The sequence below is a fragment of the Bombina bombina genome, chromosome 3 (assembly GCF_027579735.1).
Source record: "Bombina bombina isolate aBomBom1 chromosome 3, aBomBom1.pri, whole genome shotgun sequence".
In the NCBI taxonomy this organism is placed as follows: domain Eukaryota; kingdom Metazoa; phylum Chordata; class Amphibia; order Anura; family Bombinatoridae; genus Bombina; species Bombina bombina.
This window is the reverse complement of record NC_069501.1, coordinates 971,157,904-971,179,096: the sequence shown is the minus strand read 5'-3', so window position 1 is coordinate 971,179,096 and position 21,193 is coordinate 971,157,904. Positions and strand designations below refer to the sequence as shown.

General features: G+C 40.6%; 1 protein-coding gene across 4 annotated transcripts in view; it reads left to right on the top strand.

The window, feature by feature from the left end:
• The window catches only part of ADCY6 (adenylate cyclase 6), a 591,281-nt gene that overhangs the window by 448,408 nt on the left and 121,680 nt on the right, over window positions 1–21,193 (top strand). For all 4 annotated transcript variants that reach the window (XM_053708058.1, XM_053708057.1, XM_053708056.1 and 1 more), the window contains exon 12: window positions 1,922–2,069. In XM_053708058.1, coding sequence (XP_053564033.1) covers window positions 1,922–2,069 — 148 coding nt within the window. The remainder of the gene's footprint in view (window positions 1–1,921; window positions 2,070–21,193) is intronic.

Sequence of the window (21,193 nt, the reverse complement as noted above, 5' to 3'; positions counted from 1 at the left end):
GCAATCCCACTGGGAGTGTAAAAAATTACACTCCCAGTGGGAGGTAGCAGAGATAAGTAATAAAATGTTAATTTTTAATTATTCTCTCTGAGGGCATGATATTCAAAACCTTTCCGCTCAGGTGAGATATTCTAAAATGATTCTCTATCACTGTGAAATCCCTAGTGAAATTTTCAAAAAGGCAGATTTTTCTATACTTCTTCAAGGGGTGTTCTCTGCATTTCTGTATGTGAAGGAGAGACAAGCCAAGTGCAATATAGCATTGCATGACATGATAATTCTGCTGCATTTACACTTTGTGCTTTTGTATTTTATATCACTTTACACTTTTTATTAAATTTAAACTTTGCAATTTCTATTTTGTATTATATTTTGTATACAGCAGTGTATTTAGGATTCTGTTTATGATTTCACAGTTTCTGTTTAACTTTAGCTAATTATTTTCACACTTTGTATATTTGTGTTTCTTTTACAAATTGCATTGCACTTTGCATTACATCTATTTAAATTGAAACTGAAAAACTGTCAGTTTCCCGGAGAGCTTTATTACTTTCTATGGTCCAGATAGTCAAACATTTTCTAGTTTGGAGAGCGAATATAGTGCTGATTTCACAGGGGCTGAACTCACTAAATTTTCTAAGAAATATGAGAGATGCCTTCCATAGAAAGTAATGAACCTCTCTGGGATACAAAATTTCACATAGGAGAGGGAAGTAACTGGAGAACACCTGGGGCTGATATAAAGGCTCAGGTTTGCATTAATTACAAATTAAACTGAAATGTTTTCACTACAATTAACTTGATTTTGTCTATATTTTAGTATATATCACTTTTCTGTTAGTTAAAATAAGTGTATTGTGAATTGTAAGCAAACTTTGCCTGCATACAGCTGGCAAGATAAATCAGTGAAACCACAGCTTGTGTAAACTGCAAAATTTCACAAGACTGGTGAGAGAGCTTCAGATATACCCTGGGAACTCCCCTGTTCAGCTCGGGAAACTGCCCTGCCCCTCCAACCTTCTGAAACTGTCAGTTTTGGTTTGCAAACACAAGGTGCAATGTAATTTGTAAAAGCTACACAGAAATATACAAAGTATGATCCTAATTTGTTAAAGTAACACAGAAACTTTCAAAACATAATCAGAATTTGTAAAATCATTGCTAGAACTAAATGTATGTAAAATATAAATGAGAACGTGGAAAGCTTAAATGCAATAATACTGAAAGGACCCAATGTAAAATGATATAAAATAAAAAGCAGAATGTGTAAGTGTAACAAAACTCTCATATCATGCAGTGCTATATTGCACTGGGCTTGTCTCTCCTTCACATATACAAATGAGAGAGGTCTTGCAGTACTGGAGAGTTCCACCCTTTTTCTTTTGAATATTCAGTGAGTTCAGCCCCTGTGAAATCTGAGCTGCAATTTATCTCCAAGCTGGAGAATCCTTTGAATATCAGGGCCTAAGTATTGGGCTTTGGTATACAGTCAGAGATAAGATAAAGTAACGTGTGTGCACAGAAAGGGATAAAAAAGGAAATTTGATTTCCCTGCAGGCTCAACCAATTTTAATGGGTTATGGTTTCAAAGAACAAAACCAACTATTTAATATACAAAAATAAATGTATAGAAGCAATTTCTCTTACATATTATACTCTACAGCAGGTATAACAAGTCATTGAGAACACATTAAGGGAAAACAATTTAACAGTACACTGTCCATTTAAGTACAGGCTTGTGCCTTAGCTTGATTGACAAGCATGTTTGTGCACAGTATGTATGCACATATCAGCTGTGTTGCTGATCTCCGAGTTACAAAACAAAGCTAAAGCAGCCTTTTTTTGTATTGCACTTTGTATTTCAAACTATGATACAATAGTATTGCCTTGTTAATCTCTTCTATACGGTTTTGTTTTGTAGCAGGAATGCCCAGGAACCGCTGAATCCCGAAGATGAGGTTGATGAGTTCCTGGCAAGAGCAATCGATGCTCGGAGTATTGATCAGTTACGAAAAGATCATGTCAAAAAATTCCTCCTCACCTTCCAGACCCCAGACCTTGAGAAAAAGGTAACAAGGAATTGTTCTTTATTCATCATTATGGAGAGTGAGAACAAGATTCCCTTATTTTAACGCGTGTAAAGGGATACTAAACCCAAATTGTTTCTTTTATGATTCTGATAGAACATGCAATTTTAAGTAACTTTCTAATTTACTCCTATTATCAGTTTTTCTTTGTTCTTTTAGCATCTTTATTTGAAAAGCAGGAATGAAAGCTTAGGAGGCAGCCCATTTTTGGTTCAGCACCCTGGGAAGTGCTTGCTGATTGGTGGTTGCACTTAGCCACCAATAAGCAAGCGCTACACAGGTGCTGAACCTAAAATGGGCCGACTATATAATAAAGATACCAAGAGAACATAGAAAAATTGATAATAGGAGTAAATTAGAAAGTTACTTAAAATTGCATGTTCTATCCGAATCATAAAACAAAAAATGTGGGTTTAGTATCCCTTTAAACATCCAGTTAGATGTTGCTATTATTATCCAGCTTTTATGTATGTGGACTCTATTGTTGTCTTTATACAAGTTAGACTTTGAGTGAAATATAATATAAGAATTTGTGACTTCCCTTTTTTTTAAAAAAAAAAAGAAAAGCTTTTTACTTTATCAACTGTAACTTTTTTTATTTACTTTTTTTATTTCAAAAGTCTTTATTATTACAAATTAGTTAAGTTGTTTACAAAAAAAAATCAAAATAAGTCAAAATTTTACATATTTATATATCATATCTTCTTTGTATGGGTAAGCATTTTTACAATGTGGCATTATTATTCCTTTTAGTCAAAATCATGTTATTTCCTCAAAGTGTTTCTAGTTAAGTGATTGTATATTTTATACACAAACAATAAAAATAATAAATAATAATAAAAATAAATATAATGAAAAAGGGAGAAAGAGAAAGGGAGAGAAAAAAAGGGGGAAGGGGTGTGCCCCCCCCCATCTCACACCTCTGCCCTGTCCTCTTTGATCTAATAGATTTACAATTTGTTCAATTTTAATGGTTACTGTGCACAAAATCATCCCAATGAAAACGTATTATTTGAAAGACCTGTTCTCTTTTAGATTTTAAAAAAGAATACTCTTCGAGTGTTAATAAATCAGATATTCTGGAAAATATTGTTTCTTTATCTGGAGCATATGTTTTCTTCCAGTTTCTGGCAAAGATAGATTTAATACCATTTAATACAAGCATTATAAGTTTGGTCCTGGTTTTATCAATACCCTTAATAGGTTCCTTTCTTCCAGTGATCTGTTGAATACAACTTGAGATTACGCTCCACAAATATTTAAAGATAGGACAATCCCACCATTTATATCTCATAATCCCTATCATGTCACATCTTCTCCAGCATTAATTAGATGCCTCTGGGTTCATACTATGTAATCTGGCCGGTGTAAAATACCATCTGGTGAGGATTTTATAATTTAGCTCTTGAATATTAGAAGAGGCAGATGAACTTGCTGTGTTGGACAGTAGGTGGAGCTAGTGAGACTCCTGTAAATGTTCTCCCGTCTCATTTTCCCATTTATGTGTGGTTTTTAAGGTCTTCTGGTGTGTTTAATAAATTGTAACTGAATGAAATATTGCCTTTAAAAGGGACTTCTGAATTACATATTTTTCAAAGGGGGTTAATTGTCTGATTAAATTTACCTTTTGCTGATGGTGGATTATAAAGTTCAAGGAGACCTAACTGGAGCTATTTTCCTTGATTTTGCAAAGGCTTTTGACACAGTGGACCATGACATACTACTTCTCAATCTAAAAAACTCTGGTATTGCTGATCGCCCGTTAACCTGGTTTAAATCATATGTATCGGATCAATCACAATATGTCTCTGTCTCTAACAGTGACTCCCTCCCTCTCCCAGTCACTAGTGGTGTTCCCCAAGGTTCCATTCTCGGCCCCCTACTATTCACAGTATTTATGAATGATTTGCCTTATGTCTGCAAATCCTCAACTGTACACATGTACACAGACGACACGGTAATCTATGCAAACAAATCTGATCTGCCGCAGCTTGAAGCAGTGCTCCAAGACCAGTTCACAGAGGTAGAAAAATGGATCTCGAAAAACAAACTCTTCCTAAACGCTGACAAAACGGTCACAATGATCTTTGGAACAGGACCGAAAATACAAAAATTACAAAATTCCCATCTTCGCATCAAAACAAAATCCAATTGCACGCTGACCGCAGTCCACTCTTTTAAATACTTAGGTATGTTGTTAGACCCCAATCTATCTTTTGGACTCCACATAAAAAAACTTGCCTCTAAACTTTATCCAAAACTAGGTGCCCTGTACAGAAACAAATCTTGCCTCAGCCCTACAGTAAAGGAAAAGATTGTACAGCAAATGCTGATGCCTATCTTGGATTATGGGGACATAGTATATGCACCTGCTCCGCAAACTCACCTTAATAAACTAAATACGTTATATAACTCGTTCTGCCGCTTTGTGCTACAATGTAACTACAGGACCCACCATTGTGACATGCTAAAAGAACTAAACTGGCTGTCGCTGGATTCCAGACGCACCCTCCATCTTTCCTGGCTTGTCTTTAAGAGCCTTTCTGGGAAGCTCCCACCCTACCTGAACAGAATGCTCTCCCCTGCTATTCCCACCTCCTATAACCTCCGATCCAATAACAGCACATTATTTAGCTTGCTTCAATACAAAAAGAAAGCAGCTCGATCCTCCTTTTCCTACAGAGCGCCACAATTATGGAATGACCTCCCGCACACTTTAAAAACTTCCCCAAGCCTAAAATCCTTTAAGAGATCCCTCTATACATATCTCAAAACAGAATGCTCCTGTCATGGTTGATTAAATATTTCGTACCTGCTCTATGTTAAATGTTTGCATATATTGTGTATTATTATTGTTTTTGTATTTTATTTTACCCTATTGTATCAATGCAAAGTTTTGTGATCCCAGGACATACTTGAAAACGAGAGAAATCTCAATGTATCCTTCCTGGTAAAATATTTTATTTATAAATAAATTGTGAATATTTTAACCATTTTGAATGTCTCCTTTGCGAGGTCTTTAAGATCCTGTTGAGATTTAAGCCTTACCGCCATCCATAAAATTAAATAAAGGAATTGTATCCCTTTGTTTTTGGTGGCTATAACAGCCAGGGATATGACCCCTTGAAATTCAGCTTTGGTCGAAATCGGAAATAATGGAGTGGGACTAGTTGATATGTTTGAATGCGAAGTAACGATCAGGTCCCACTATTTAAATATATGGTAAATCATAGGGATGTTTTTCATATTTAAAGGCCTACCTGCTGCTGGGATCCATATAAGTTTGTTGATTGCTATCTGATCCAGTAAATTGGTTTCTAAAGATACCCATGCTTTATTATTATAATTAATATGCCAGTCTATTATTTTGTGTAGTATCACTGCTTTATAATAATTCTTAAAATTGGGGTCTCCTAAACCTCCTTTTTTTAGGGGGAAATAAAGGATTGATGCCCTGATTCTATGCTTAGCATGGTTCCAGATAAAAGAATTAATAGTTTTCAGAATTAAGCTGTTTATCATCTACTGATAAATGAACCCCTAGGTATTTTAAAGAGGCTTCCTTCCAAGTGTATGGGCTATTTAATATACACTCCCTCTGTTCCTGCAGAGAGAGGGAAACACTAAGAGCTTCAGATTTACTATTATTAATGTGGAAATTTGAATATTTCCCAAATTCTTGGAAAACATTTTCTATATTATTATAGTGTTAACAAGACGTCATCCGCGTATAATGAAATCTAATCCAAACATCGAAGGAATAGTAATAGGGAAACAAGAATATAAGAACGTATTCTTCCAGCTAAGATCTCCATTAAAGGGACATTCAACACCCGCTATAACATAATTTCATGTTGTGTAAACAGAATCCAAAATCCGCCTGCACCACATCCCTGCCTTGTTTCTATATATAACGTCCAAGTAATCCTCATCGTTATAGCTTACCGTACTAACAAAATATGGCCACCTAACTCCTCCCATTGATGCTTCTTCCCCATCACACATCCCCTTCAGTCACGTTCATGTTATTTTCAGATGACGCTCTTCCTACGTCATCGCGCATGCGCATTTATTACAAACCGAGCGCGATCGCAATTACAAGAGCTGTAGGAGTCTTCTATTGCACACTCCTAGATATCAGTGCTAATACGCATGCGCTAAGGTCCGTGAACACGCTTTAATTTTCAGTCCGAGGAATGGATCATGATTGGCTGATCCTTTCAAAAAGAAGGTCCCTACGTAACGGTGGGGGGAGTTAGGCAGCCATATTTTGCTGGTACGGTAAGCTATAACAATGAGGATTACTTGGACGTTATATATAGAAACAAAACAGGGATGTGGTGCAGGCGAATTTTGGATTCAGTTTACACAACATGAAATTATGTTCTAGCGGGTGTTGAATGTCCCTTTTAAAAGAACGAAAAGCAATGGGGACAAAGAGCAACCCTGCCTCGTTCCATTGGAGATGTTGAATTCATCTGAAGTCACCCCTTTAACTTTCACCCTAGCAGATGGATATTTGTAAAGATGAGATATATGCTGAATAATGCTGTCTCCAAAACCGAATTTTTTAAGAAAGACCAATCAAGTCAGTCAATTGCCTTCTCGGCATCTATTGAGGGCGTCACTAAGGGGATCTTATATGTTTTGGCATATTTTATTATGTGTAGGACCTTAATGGTGTTATCTTCATGATTTGGTACAAATCCTACCTGATCATTGTTAATAATCCCCGGTAGTACTTTATTTATTCTTTTAGAGATAAGTTTGGCATATATCTTTATATCATTATTTAAGAGTGAAATAGGCCTGAAATGTGCTGGATTGTTAGGCTCTTTACCTGGTTTTGGTAAAACTATTATCCTAGCTTCTAACATTTAAAAAAAAAGATAAATCTGTGTTAAGAGCATTAAATACAGTAAGGAGTTTGGGAGCTAGAATATATAAATAGGTCTTATAATACATTGAACTGAATCCATCTGGGCCTGGGATTTTGCCTGGAAATAGATTTTTGATAATCCGTGTGATCTCTTGTAGGGTGTGGGAACAGCAGTGTCCATAATATATGTATTTTTTTTCTTTTAAATGTATCTGTAAATTATCTTGTAAATTAAGATTATATAATTGTTGGTAATATTTCTTGAATTCATTAGTAATATTTTGGCTCCCTACTATGTGGTTACCTTGATTATCTATTCATTTTTAAATATATATTTGTAATGTTCTCTTTTTTTTAACCCCTTAATGGCCACAGCACTTTTCCATTTTCTGTCCGTTTGGGACCAAAGCTGTTTTTACATTTTTGCGGTGTTATTGTTTAGCTGTAATTTTCCTCTTGCTCATTTACTGTACCCACACATATTATATATCATTTTTCTTGCCTTCAAATGGACTTTCTAAAGATACCATTATTTTCATAATATCTTATAATTTACAATAAAAAAATGATAAAATATGAGGAAAAATGGAAAAAAAACACTTTTTCTAACTTTGACCCCCAAAATCTGTTACACATTTACAACCACCAAAAAACACCCATGCTAGATAGTTTCTATATTTTGTTCTTAATTTAGAAATACCCAATGTTAACATGTTCTTCGCTTTTTTTGCAAGTTATAGGGCAATAAATACAAGTAGCACTTTGCTATTTCCAAACCACTTTTTTTTTTCAAAATTAGCGCTAGTTACATTGGGACACTGATATCTTTCAGGAATCCCTGAATATCCCTTGACATGTATGTATATATATATATATATATATATATATATATATATTTCTCTTGTTAAGTGTATTCAGTCCACGGGTCATCCATTACTTATGGGGGTATATTCCCTTCCCAACAGGAAGTTGCAAGAGGATCACCCAAGCAGAGCTGCTATATAGCTCCTCCCCTCACATGTCATATCCAGTCATTCTCTTGCAACCCTCAACAGATGGAGGTCGTGAGAGGAGTGTGGAGTTTTTTACACTTAATTATTTCTTCAATCAAAAGTTTGTTATTTTAAAATGGCACCGGTGTGTGCTGTTTTTCTCTCAGGCAGTATTTAGAAGAAGAATCTGCCTGCGTTTTCTATGATCTTAGCAGAAGTAACTAAGATCCACTGGCTGTTCTCGCACATTCTGAGGAGTGGGGTAACTTCAGAAAAGGGAATAGCATGCGGGGTCCCCTGCAAACGAGGTATGTGCAGTAAAATATTTTTCTAAGGAATGGAATTGACTTGGAAAATACTGCTGATACCGATGTAATGTAAGTACAGCCTTAAATGCAGTAGTAGCGACTGGTATCAGGCTGATGAATGTATGTGCAGTAAAGTAATTTTCTAAGGAATAGAATTTAACTAAGAAAATGCTGTTAATACTGAAGTAATGTATGAGCCTTAACTGCAGTAGAAGCGACTGGTAGCAGGCTTATTAATAACACTACATAACCTTTAAAATGGATGTTAAAACGTTTACTGGCATGTTAATCGTTTTTGTGAGGTACTTTGGTGATAAAAGTTATTGGGGCATGATTTTTCTTCTGTTATGTGTGATCAGTCCACGGGTCATCATTACTTCTGGGATATAACTCCTCCCCAACAGGAAATGCAAGAGGATTCACCCAGCAGAGCTGCATATAGCTCCTCCCCTCTACGTCACTCCCAGTCATTCTCTTGCACCCAACGACTAGATAGGATGTGTGAGAGGACTATGGTGATTATACTTAGTTTTTATAACTTCAATCAAAAGTTTGTTATTTTACAATAGCACCGGAGCGTGTTATTGCCTCTCTGGCAGAGTTTGAAGAAGAATCTACCAGAGTTTTTTTACTATGATTTTAACCGGAGTAGTTAAGATCATATTGCTGTTTCTCGGCCATCTGAGGGAGGTAAAAGCTTCAGATCAGGGGACAGCGGGCAGATGAATCTGCATTGAGGTATGTAGCAGTTTTTATTTTCTGAATGGAATTGATGAGAAAATCCTGCCATACCGTTATAATGACATGTATGTATACTCTACACTTCAGTATTCTGGGGATGGTACTTCACTGGAATTACTCTGTAAAAAGTACATTAAACCTTTTAATAGGTATTTATTATGTTAAACGTTTTTGCTGGAATGTAGAATCGTTTGCATTTTCTGAGGTACTGAGTGAATAAATGTTTGGGCATTATTTTTCCACTTGGCAGTTGCTTGTTTTAATTGTGACAGTTTCGTTTCTCTCTCACTGCTGTGTGTGAGGGGGAGGGGCCGTTTTTGGCGCTCTTTGCTACGCATCAAAAATTTCCAGTCAGTTACTCTTGTATTTCCTGCATGATCCGGTTCATCTCTAACAGAACTCAGGGGTCCTCAAACTTCTTTGAAGGGAGGTAGATTCTCTCAGCAGAGCTGTGAGACTTATATATTGATTGTGATTAAAAACGTTGCTTTCTTATTTTTACGTTTCAATTTAATTATTGTTACTTTACTAATGGGAACAAACCTTTGCTAAAAGTTGTGTTGTTTTCAAGGATTGATGCTATAACAGTTTTTCAGTTCATTATTTCAACTGTCATTTAATCGTTTAGTGCTTCTTTGAGGCACAGTACGTTTTTATTAAATAAGATTGTAACCAAGTTGCAAGTTTATTTGCTAGTGTGTTAAACATGTCTGATTCAGAGGAAGATACCTGTGTCATTTGTTCCAATGCCAAGGTGGAGCCCAATAGAAATTTATGTACTAACTGTATTGATGCTACTTTAAATAAAAGCCAATCTGTACAAATTGAACAAATTTCACCTAACAGCGAGGGGAGAGTTATGCCGACTAACTCGCCTCACGTGCCAGTACCTGCATCTCCCGCCCGGGAGGTACGTGATATTGTGACGCCTAGTACATCTGGGCGGCCATTACAGATAACATTACAAGATATGGCTACTGTTATGACTGAAGTTTTGGCTAAATTACCAGAACTAAGGGGCAAGCGTGATCACTCTGGAGTGAGAACAGAGTGCGCTGATAATACTAGAGCCATGTCTGATACTGCGTCACAGCTTGCAGAGCATGAGGACGGAGAGCTTCATTCTGTGGGTGACGGTTCTGATCCAAACAGATTGGATTCAGATATTTCAAATTTTAAATTTAAATTAGAGAACCTCCGTGTATTACTAGGGGAGGTTTTAGCGGCTCTTAATGATTGTAACACTGTTGCAATACCAGAGAAATTGTGTAGGTTGGATAAATACTTTGCGGTACCGGCGAGTACTGACGTTTTTCCTATACCTAAGAGACTAACTGAAATTGTTACTAAGGAGTGGGATAGACCCGGTGTGCCGTTCTCACCCCCTCCAATATTTAGAAAAATGTTTCCAATAGACGCCACCACACGGGACTTATGGCAAACGGTCCCTAAGGTGGAGGGAGCAGTTTCTACTTTAGCTAAGCGTACCACTATCCCGGTGGAGGATAGCTGTGCTTTTTCAGATCCAATGGATAAAAAATTAGAGGGTTACCTTAAGAAAACGTTTGTTCAACAAGGTTTTATATTGCAACCCCTTGCATGCATCGCGCCGATTACGGCTGCGGCAGCATTTTGGATGGAGTCTCTGGAAGAGAACCTTAGTTCAGCTACGCTGGACGACATTACGGACAGGCTTAGAGTCCTTAAACTAGCTAATTCATTCATTTCGGAGGCCGTAGTACATTTAACCAAACTTACGGCTAAGAACTCAGGATTCGCCATTCAGGCACGTAGGGCGCTGTGGCTAAAATCCTGGTCAGCTGATGTAACTTCTAAGTCCAAATTACTTAATATACCTTTCAAAGGGCAAACTTTATTTGGGCCCGGTTTGAAAGAAATTATCGCTGACATTACAGGAGGTAAGGGCCACGCCCTGCCTCAAGACAAAGCCAAAGCTAAGGCTAGACAGTCTAATTTTCGTCCCTTTCGGAATTTCAAAGCAGGAGCAGCACCAACTTCCACTGCACCAAAACAGGAAGGAGCCGTTGCTCGTTACAGACAAGGCTGGAAACCTAACCAGTCCTGGAACAAGGGCAAGCAGGCCAGGAAACCTGCTGCTGCCCCTAAGACAGCATGAATCGAGGGCCCCCGATCCGGGACCGGATCTAGTGGGGGGCAGACTCTCTCTCTTCGCCCAGGCTTGGGCAAGAGATGTTCAGGATCCCTGGGCGCTAGAGATCATATCTCAGGGATACCTTCTAGACTTCAAATTCTCTCCCCCAAGAGGGAGATTTCATCTGTCAAGGTTGTCAACAAACCAGATAAAGAAAGAAGCGTTTCTACGCTGTGTACAAGATCTGTTATTAATGGGAGTGATCCATCCGGTTCCGCGGTCGGAACAGGGACAAGGGTTTTACTCAAACCTGTTTGTGGTTCCCAAAAAAGAGGGAACTTTCAGGCCAATCTTGGATTTAAAGATCCTAAACAAATTCCTAAGAGTTCCATCGTTCAAAATGGAAACTATTCGGACAATCTTACCCATGATCCAAAAGGGTCAGTACATGACCACAGTGGATTTAAAGGATGCTTACCTTCACATACCGATTCACAAAGATCATTACCGGTATCTAAGGTTTGCCTTCTTAGACAGGCATTACCAGTTTGTAGCTCTTCCATTCGGATTGGCTACGGCTCCAAGAATCTTCACAAAGGTTCTGGGTGCCCTTCTGGCGGTACTAAGACCGCGAGGAATTTCGGTAGCTCCGTACCTAGACGACATTCTGATACAAGCTTCAAGCTTTCAAACTGCCAAGTCTCATACAGAGTTAGTTCTGGCATTTCTAAGGTCGCATGGATGGAAAGTGAACGAAAAGAAGAGTTCTCTCTTTCCTCTCACAAGAGTTCCATTCTTGGGGACTCTTATAGATTCTGTAGAAATGAAAATTTATCTGACAGAAGACAGATTAACAAAGCTTCTAAATGCATGCCGTGTCCTTCATTCCATTCAACTCCCGTCAGTAGCTCAATGCATGGAGGTGATCGGCTTAATGGTAGCAGCAATGGACATAGTACCCTTTGCACGTCTACATCTCAGACCGCTGCAATTGTGCATGCTGAGTCAGTGGAATGGGGATTACTCAGACTTGTCCCCTACTCTGAATCTGGATCAAGAGACCAGAAACTCTCTTCTATGGTGGCTTTCTCGGCCACATCTGTCCAGGGGGATGCCATTCAGCAGGCCGGACTGGACAATTGTAACATCAGACGCCAGCCTACTAGGTTGGGGCGCTGTCTGGAATTCTCTGAAGGCTCAGGGACAATGGAATCAGGAGGAAAGTCTCCTACCAATAAACATTCTGGAATTGAGAGCAGTTCTCAATGCCCTTCTGGCTTGGCCCCAGTTAAAAACTCGGGGGTTCATCAGGTTCCAGTCGGACAACATCACGACTGTAGCTTACATCAACCATCAAGGAGGGACAAGAAGCTCCCTAGCAATGATGGAAGTATCAAAGATAATTCGCTGGGCAGAGTCTCACTCTTGCCACCTGTCAGCAATCCACATCCCGGGAGTGGAGAACTGGGAGGCGGATTTCTTGAGTCGCCAGACTTTTCATCCGGGGGAGTGGGAACTTCATCCGGAGGTCTTTGCCCAAATACTTCGACGTTGGGGCAAACCAGAGATAGATCTCATGGCGTCTCGCCAGAACGCCAAACTTCCTCGCTACGGGTCCAGATCCAGGGACCCGGGAGCGGTTCTGATAGATACTTTGACAGCACCTTGGAACTTCGGGATGGCTTATGTGTTTCCACCCTTCCCGCTGCTTCCTCGATTGATTGCCAAAATCAAACAGGAGAGAGCATCAGTGATTCTAATAGCGCCTGCATGGCCACGCAGGACTTGGTATGCAGATCTAGTGGACATGTCATCCTGTCCGCCTTGGTCTCTACCTCTAAGACAGGACCTTCTGATACAGGGTACATTCAAACATCAAAATCTAACTTCTCTGAAGCTGACTGCTTGGAAATTGAACGCTTGATTTTATCAAAACGTGGTTTTTCTGAGTCGGTTATTGATACCCTGATACAGGCTAGGAAGCCTGTTACCAGAAGGATTTACCATAAGATATGGCGTAAATACCTATACTGGTGCGAATCCAAAGGTTACTCCTGGAGTAAGGTTAGGATTCCTAGGATATTGTCCTTTCTACAAGAAGGTTTAGAAAAGGGTTTATCGGCTAGTTCATTAAAGGGACAGATCTCAGCTCTGTCCATCTTGTTGCACAGGCGTCTGTCAGAAAATCCAGACGTCCAGGCTTTTTGTCAGGCTTTAGCTAGAATCAAGCCTGTGTTTAAAACTGTTGCTCCGCCATGGAGTTTAAACCTTGTTCTTAACGTTCTACAAGGAGTTCCGTTTGAACCCCTTCATTCCATTGATATAAAGTTGTTATCTTGGAAAGTGTTATTTTTAATGGCTATTTCTTCGGCTCGGAGAGTCTCTGAGTTATCAGCTTTACATTGTGATTCTCCTTATTTGATTTTTCATTCAGATAAGGTAGTTCTGCGTACTAAACCTGGGTTCTTACCTAAGGTAGTCACTAACAGGAACATCATCAAGAGATCGTGGTTCCTTCCCTGTGCCCGAATCCTTCTTCAAAGAAGGAACGTCTTCTACACAATCTGGATGTAGTTCGTGCCCTCAAGTTCTACTTGCAGGCAACTAAGGATTTTCGACAAATGTCTTCCCTGTTTGTCGTGTACTCTGGTCAGAGGAGAGGTCATAAGGCTTCGGCTACCTCTCTCTCCTTCTGGCTTCGTAGCATAATTCGTTTAGCCTATGAGACTGCTGGACAGCAGCCTCCTGAAAGAATTACAGCTCATTCTACTAGAGCTGTGGCTTCCACTTGGGCCTTTAAGAATGAGGCCTCTGTTGAACAGATTTGCAAGGCTGCAACTTGGTCTTCGCTTCATACTTTTTCCAAATTTTACAAATTTGACACTTTTGCTTCTTCGGAGGCTATTTTTGGGAGAAAGGTTCTTCAGGCAGTGGTTCCTTCTGTATAATGAGCCTGCCTATCCCTCCCGTCATCCGTGTACTTTTGCTTTGGTATTGGTATCCCAGAAGTAATGATGACCCGTGGACTGATCACACATAACAGAAGAAAACATAATTTATGCTTACCTGATAAATTCCTTTCTTCTGTTGTGTGATCAGTCCACGGCCCGCCCTGTTTTTAAGGCAGGTAAATATTTTTTAAATTATACTCCAGTCACCACTTCACCCTTGGTTTCTCCTTTCTCGTTGATTCTTGGTCGAATGACTGGGAGTGACGTAGAGGGGAGGAGCTATATGCAGCTCTGCTGGGTGAATCCTCTTGCATTTCCTGTTGGGGAGGAGTTATATCCCAGAAGTAATGATGACCCGTGGACTGATCACACAACAGAAGAAAGGAATTTATCAGGTAAGCATAAATTATGTTTTTCCGCATGGCTAACGTGTATTTCTGCATAGAAACAGTTAACTGAGGTCTCCCACTGTTGTAATATGAGTGGGAGGGGCCTATTTTAGCGCTTTTTTGCGCAGTAAAAATTCAGTCACAGTCTTCCTGCTTCTTCCTCCATGATCCTGGACGTCTCTAGAGAACTCAGGGGTCTTCAAAATTCATTTTGAGGGAGGTAATCAGTCACAGCAGACCTGTGACAGTGTGTTTGACTGTGATAAAAACGTTAATTGTTAAATTGATTATCCGTTTTGGGTATTAAAGGGTTAATCATCCATTTGCTGGTGGGTGCAATCCTTTGCTAACCTAATACATTTACTGTGAAAATTTGGTTGCTATAACTGATTTGGTTCATTGTTATTTCAACTGTGACAGTTTTTTTGTGCCATTTAAAGGCGCAGTAGCGTTTCTTATATTGCTTGTAAATTTATTTGAAAGTATTTTCCAAGATTGCTAGTCTCATTGCTAGTCTGTTTAAACATGTCTGACACAGATGAATCTGTTTGTTCACTATGTTTGAAGGCCAATGTGGAGCCCCATAGAAATATGTGTACTAACTGTATTGATGTCACTTTAAATAAAAGTCAGTCTTTATCTGTAAAGAAATTATCACCAGACAACGAGGGGGAAGTTATGCCGACTAACTCTCCTCAAGTGTCAGTACCTTCGCCTCCCGCTCAGGAGGTGCGTGATATTGTGGCGCCAAGTACATCAGAGAGGCCCTTACAAATCACTTTGCAAGACATGGCTACTGTTATGACAGAAGTTTTATCTAAATTGCCAGAACTAAGAGGCAAGCGCGATAGCTCTGGGTTAAGAACAGAGCGCGCTGATAATGTGAGAGCCATGTCCGATACTGCGTCACAATTTGCAGAACATGAAGACGGAGAGCTTCATTCTGTGGGTGACGGTTCTGATCCAGGGAGACTGGATTCAGAGATTTCTAATTTTAAATTTAAGCTTGAGAACCTCCGTGTATTGCTAGGGGAGGTATTAGCGGCTCTGAATGATTGTAATACGGTTGCAATTCCAGAGAAATTATGTAGGCTGGATAGATACTATGCGGTGCCGGTGTGTACTGACGTTTTTCCTATACCTAAAAGGCTTACAGAGATTATTAGCAAGGAGTAGGATAGACCCGGTGTGCCCTTTTCCCCTCCTCCTATATTTAGGAAAATGTTTCCAATAGACGCCACCACACGAGACTTATGGCAGACGGTCCCTAAGGTGGAGGGAGCAGTTTCTACTTTAGCTAAGCGTACCACTATCCCGGTGGAGGATAGTTGTGCTTTTTTCGGATCCAATGGATAAAAAATTAGGTTACCTTAAGAAAATGTTTGTTCAACAAGGTTTTATCTTACAGCCCCTTGCATGCATTGCGCCTGTCACTGCTGCTGCGGCATTCTGGTTTGAGTCTCTGGAAGAGGCCATTCGCACAGCTCCATTGGATGAGATTATGGACAAGCTTAAAGCACTTAAGCTAGCTAACGCATTTGTTTCCGATGCCGTCGTACATTTAACCAAACTAACGGCTAAGAACTCCGGATTCGCCATCCAGGCGCGCAGAGCGCTATGGCTTAAATCCTGGTCAGCTGACGTGACTTCTAAATCTAAATTGCTTAATATTCCTTTCAAAGAGCAGACCTTATTCTGGCCCGGCTTGAAAGAAATTATTGCTGACATTACTGGAGGTAAGGGTCATACTCTTCCTCAGGACAGGGCCAAATCAAAGGCCAAACAGTCTAATTTTCGTGCCTTTCGTAACTTCAAGGCAGGAGCAGCATCAACTTCCTCCGCTCCAAAACAGGAAGGAACTGTTGCTCGTTACAGACAGGGCTGGAAACCTAACCAGTCCTGGAACAAGGGCAAGCAGGCCAGAAAACCTACTTCTGCCCCTAAGACAGCATGAAGAGAGGGCCCCCTATACGGAAACGGATCTAGTGGGGGGCAGACTTTCTCTCTTCGCCCAGGCTTGGGCAAGAGATGTCCAGGATCCCTGGGCGTTGGAGATCATATCCCAGGGATATCTTCTGGACTTCAAAGCTTCTCCTCCACAAGGGAGATTTCATCTTTCAAGGTTATCAGCAAACCAAATAAAGAAAGATGCGTTTCTACGCTGTGTACAAGAAAGACCTCTTACTAATGGGGGTGATCCACCCAGATCCGCGGACGGAACAAGGGCAAGGATTTTACTCAAATCTGTTTGTGGTTCCCAAGAAAGAGGGAACCTTCAGACCAATCTTGGACCTAAAGATCTTAAACAAATTCCTAAGAGTTCCATCATTCAAAATGGAAACTATTCGAACCATCCTACCCATGATCCAAGAGGGTCAGTATATGACCACAGTGGACTTAAAGGATGCCTACCTTCACATACCGATTCACAAAGATCATTATCGGTACCTAAGATTTGCCTTTCTAGACAGGCATTACCAATTTGTAGCTCTTCCCTTCGGGTTAGCTACGGCCCCGAGAATTTTTACAAAGGTTCTGGGCTCACTTCTGGCGGTGCTAAGACCGCGAGGCATAGCGGTGGCTCCGTACCTAGACGACATTCTGATACAAGCGTCAAGTTTTCAAATTGCCAAGTCTCATACAGAGATAGTTCTGGCATTTCTGAGGTCGCATGGGTGGAAGGTGAACGTGGAAAAGAGTTCTGTATTACCACTCACAAGGGTTCCCTTCCTAGGGACTCTTATAGATTCTGTAGAGATGAGAATTTACCTGACGGAGTCCAGGTTATTAAAACTTCTAAATGCTTGCCGTGTCCTTCATTCCATTCCACGCCCGTCAGTAGCTCAGTGCATGGAAGTAATCGGCTTAATGGTAGTGGCAATGGATATAGTGCCATTTGCGCGCCTGCATCTCAGACCGCTGCAATTATGCATGCTAAGTCAGTGGAATGGGGATTACTCAAATTTGTCCCCTCTACTAAATCTGGATCAAGAGACCAGAGATTCTCTTCTCTGGTGGCTTTCTCGGGTCCATCTGTCCTAAGGGATGACCTTTCGCAGGCCAGATTGGACGATTGTAACAACAGATGCCAGCCTGCTAGGTTGGGGCGCAGTCTGGAACTCCCTGAAGGCTCAGGGATTGTGGACTCAGGAGGAAAAACTCCTCCAAATAAATATTCTGGAATTAAGAGCAATATACAATGCTCTTCTAGCTTGGCCTCAGTTAGCAACACTGAGGTTCATCAGATTTCAGTCGGACAACATCACGACTGTGGCTTACATCAACCATCAAGGGGGAACCAGGAGTTCCCTAGCGATGTTAGAAGTCTCAAAGATAATTCGCTGGGCAGAGTCTCACTCTTGCCACCTGTCAGCGATCTACATCCCAGGCGTGGAGAACTGGGAGGCGGACTTTCTAAGTCGCCAGACTTTTCATCCTGGGGAGTGGGAACTTCATCCGGAGGTCTTCGCCCAACTGATTCGTCGTTGGGGCAAACCGGAACTGGATCTCATGGCGTCTCGCCAGAACGCCAAGCTTCCTTGTTACGGATCCAGGTCCAGGGACCCAGGAGCGGCGCTGATAGATGCTCTAGCAGCCCCTTGGGTTTTCAACATGGCTTATGTGTTTCCACCATTTCCGCTGCTTCCTCGACTGATTGCCAAGATCAAACAGGAGAAAGCATCGGTGATTCTGATAGCGCCTGCGTGGCCACGCAGGACCTGGTATGCAGACCTAGTGGACATGTCGTCCTGTCCACCATGGTCTCTGCCTCTGAGGCAGGACCTTCTAATTCAGGGTCCTTTCAACCATCCAAATCTAATTTCTCTGAGACTGACTGCATGGAGATTGAACGCTTGATTCTATCAAAGCGTGGCTTCTCGGAGTCGGTTATTGATACCTTAATACAAGCTCGGAAACCTGTTGCCAGAAAAATTTACCATAAGATATGGCGTAAATACTTGTATTGGTGTGAATCCAAGAGTTACTCATGGAGTAAGGTTAGGATTCCTAGGATATTGTCTTTTCTACAAGAGGGTTTAGAAAAGGTCTTATCCGCTAGTTCGTTAAAGGGACAGATTTCTGCTCTGTCTATTCTTTTACACAAATGTCTGGCAGAGGTTCCAGACGTTCAGGCTTTTTGTCAGGCTTTGGCTAGGATTAAGCCTGTGTTTAAGACTGTTGCTCCGCCGTGGAGCTTAAACTTAGTTCTTAAAGTTCTTCAAGGTGTTCCGTTTGAACCCCTTCATTCCATTGATATTAAGCTGTTATCTTGGAAAGTTCTGTTTTTGATGGCTATTTCCTCGGCTCGAAGAGTCTCTGAGTTATCTGCCTTACATTGTGATTCTCCTTATCTGATTTTCCATTCAGACAAGGTAGTTCTGCGTACTAAACCTGGGTTCTTACCTAAGGTAGTTTCTAACAGGAACATCAATCAAGAGATTGTTGTTCCATCATTATGTCCTAACCCTTCTTCAAAGAAGGAAAGACTTTTGCATAATCTGGACGTAGTCCGTGCCCTGAAGTTCTTTTTACAAGCAACTAAAGATTTTCGTCAAACTTCTTCCCTATTTGTCGTTTACTCTGGGCAGAGGAGAGGTCAAAAAGCTTCGGCTACCTCTCTCTCCTTTTGGCTTCGTAGCATAATACGTTTAGCCTATGAGACTGCTGGACAGCAGCCCCCTGAAAGAATTACAGCTCATTCCACTAGAGCTGTGGCTTCCACCTGGGCCTTTAAGAATGAGGCCTCTGTTGAACAGATTTGCAAGGCTGCGACTTGGTCTTCGCTTCATACCTTTTCAAAATTTTACAAATTTGACACTTTTGCTTCTTCGGAGGCTGTTTTTGGGAGAAAGGTTCTACAGGCAGTGTTTCCCTCCGTTTAAAGTTCCTGCCTAGTCCCTCCCATCATCCGTGTACTTTAGCTTTGGTATTGGTATCCCATAAGTAATGGATGACCCGTGGACTGAATACACTACAAGAGAAATAAATTTATCAGGTAAGCATAAATTATGTTTTTTAGAAGACATCCCAAAGTATTCATCTAGGCCCATTTTCGTATATTTCATGCAATCATTTCACCACCAAATGCGATCAAATAAAAAAAATTGTTCACTTTTTCACAAACTTTAGGTTTCTCACTGAAATTATTTACAAACAGCTTGTGCAATTATAGCACAAATGGTTGTAAATGCTTCTCTGGGATCCCCTTTCTTCAGAAATAGCAGACATATATGGCTTTAGCATTGCTTTTTGGTAATTAGAAGGCCACTAAATGCCGCTGCGGATCACACGTGTATTATGCCCAGCAGTGCAGTGGTTAATTAGGTAGCTTGTAGGGAGCTTGCAGGGTTAATTTTAGCTTTAGTGTAGAGATCAGCCTCCCACCTGACACATCACACCCCCCTGATCCCTCCCAAACAGCTCTCTTCCCCCACCCCACAATTGTCCCCGCCATCTTAAGTACTGGCAGAAAGTCTGCCAGTACTAAAATAAAAGGTATCTTCTTTTTTTTTTAAAGCATATTTACATATGCTGCTGTGTAGGATCCCCCCTTAGCCCCCAACCTCCCTGATCCCCCCCAAACATCTCTCTATCCCTCCCTCTCTACTTTATTGGGAGCCATCTTGGGTACTGGCAGCTGTCTGCCAGTACCCAGTTGAACACAAAAATAGATTTTTTAATTTTTTTTTAAAAAAAATTCTGTAGTGTAGCTTCCCTCCCAAAAGACCAACCCCCACTCCCTCCCAGATCCCTTAGACATTTTATTAACCCATTCCCTCCCCCCTTTCTCCCATTTATTAATATAAAAATGTTCTGTAGTGTAGTGGTTCCCGCCCGCTCCCTCCCCATGCACGCGCGCGCATCTGTGCGCACCCTGGCGACCACGCCCACTCTTGCAGCAGTAACCCATCGATGGCCGCCCACCCACCTCCCACATAGTCTCCCACCCACCAACGATTTTGGCCTTCGATGTCCGGTGCAGAGAGGGCCACAGAGTGGCTCTCTCTGCATCGGATGAGTGAAATTTTTTATTGCAGGATGCAATAATCTACCTGTTTTATTAGCACCGTTAAACACCTTTTTTAGGAGCAATGCTCTACGTTGGGCACGTTTATTCAAGAAGATGTTAAGATTTTCTCTAGCCTCTCTAAGGGAAACATTTTTTTTTTATTATAAGGATCTTTTATGGGCATTTTCTGCTTTTTGCAGAAATTTCATAAGACCTGCGTTTTGTTCTCTCACTCTTTTATTAATTATTGCTTTAGGTTTAATAAAGTCTCCAGGTATTACCTGTTTATGGTCTTCCCACCATATGCTAGGTGAGGTATCTTCACAAAGGTTAATAGTAAAGTATGTCTCCAATCCGTTACAGATATTCTGTCTAATTTGTAAGTCGTTTAAAAGGCTATCATCCAATCGCCATTGGTAAGGTATTATTGGTATATCTGGCCATTTCAGATGCATAGATATCATTGCATGGTCAGACCATGTGATATTCTGGATTTTGGAATCTTGAACTAAGATGTAACTGTTTTGGTCTACCAGAAAAGAATTAATGTGAGAAAAAGATTGTTGGGGTGATGAGTAAAAAGTGATGTCTTTTGTAGAAGGGTATAAAGACTTCCAGACGTCTATTAATGTCATGGTAAAGAGGTTATTTTTCACTGCTTTAATTATGTGTTTGGAAATATTGCTTTTAGCTTTAGAACAATCCAACATAGGCTCTAAAGGG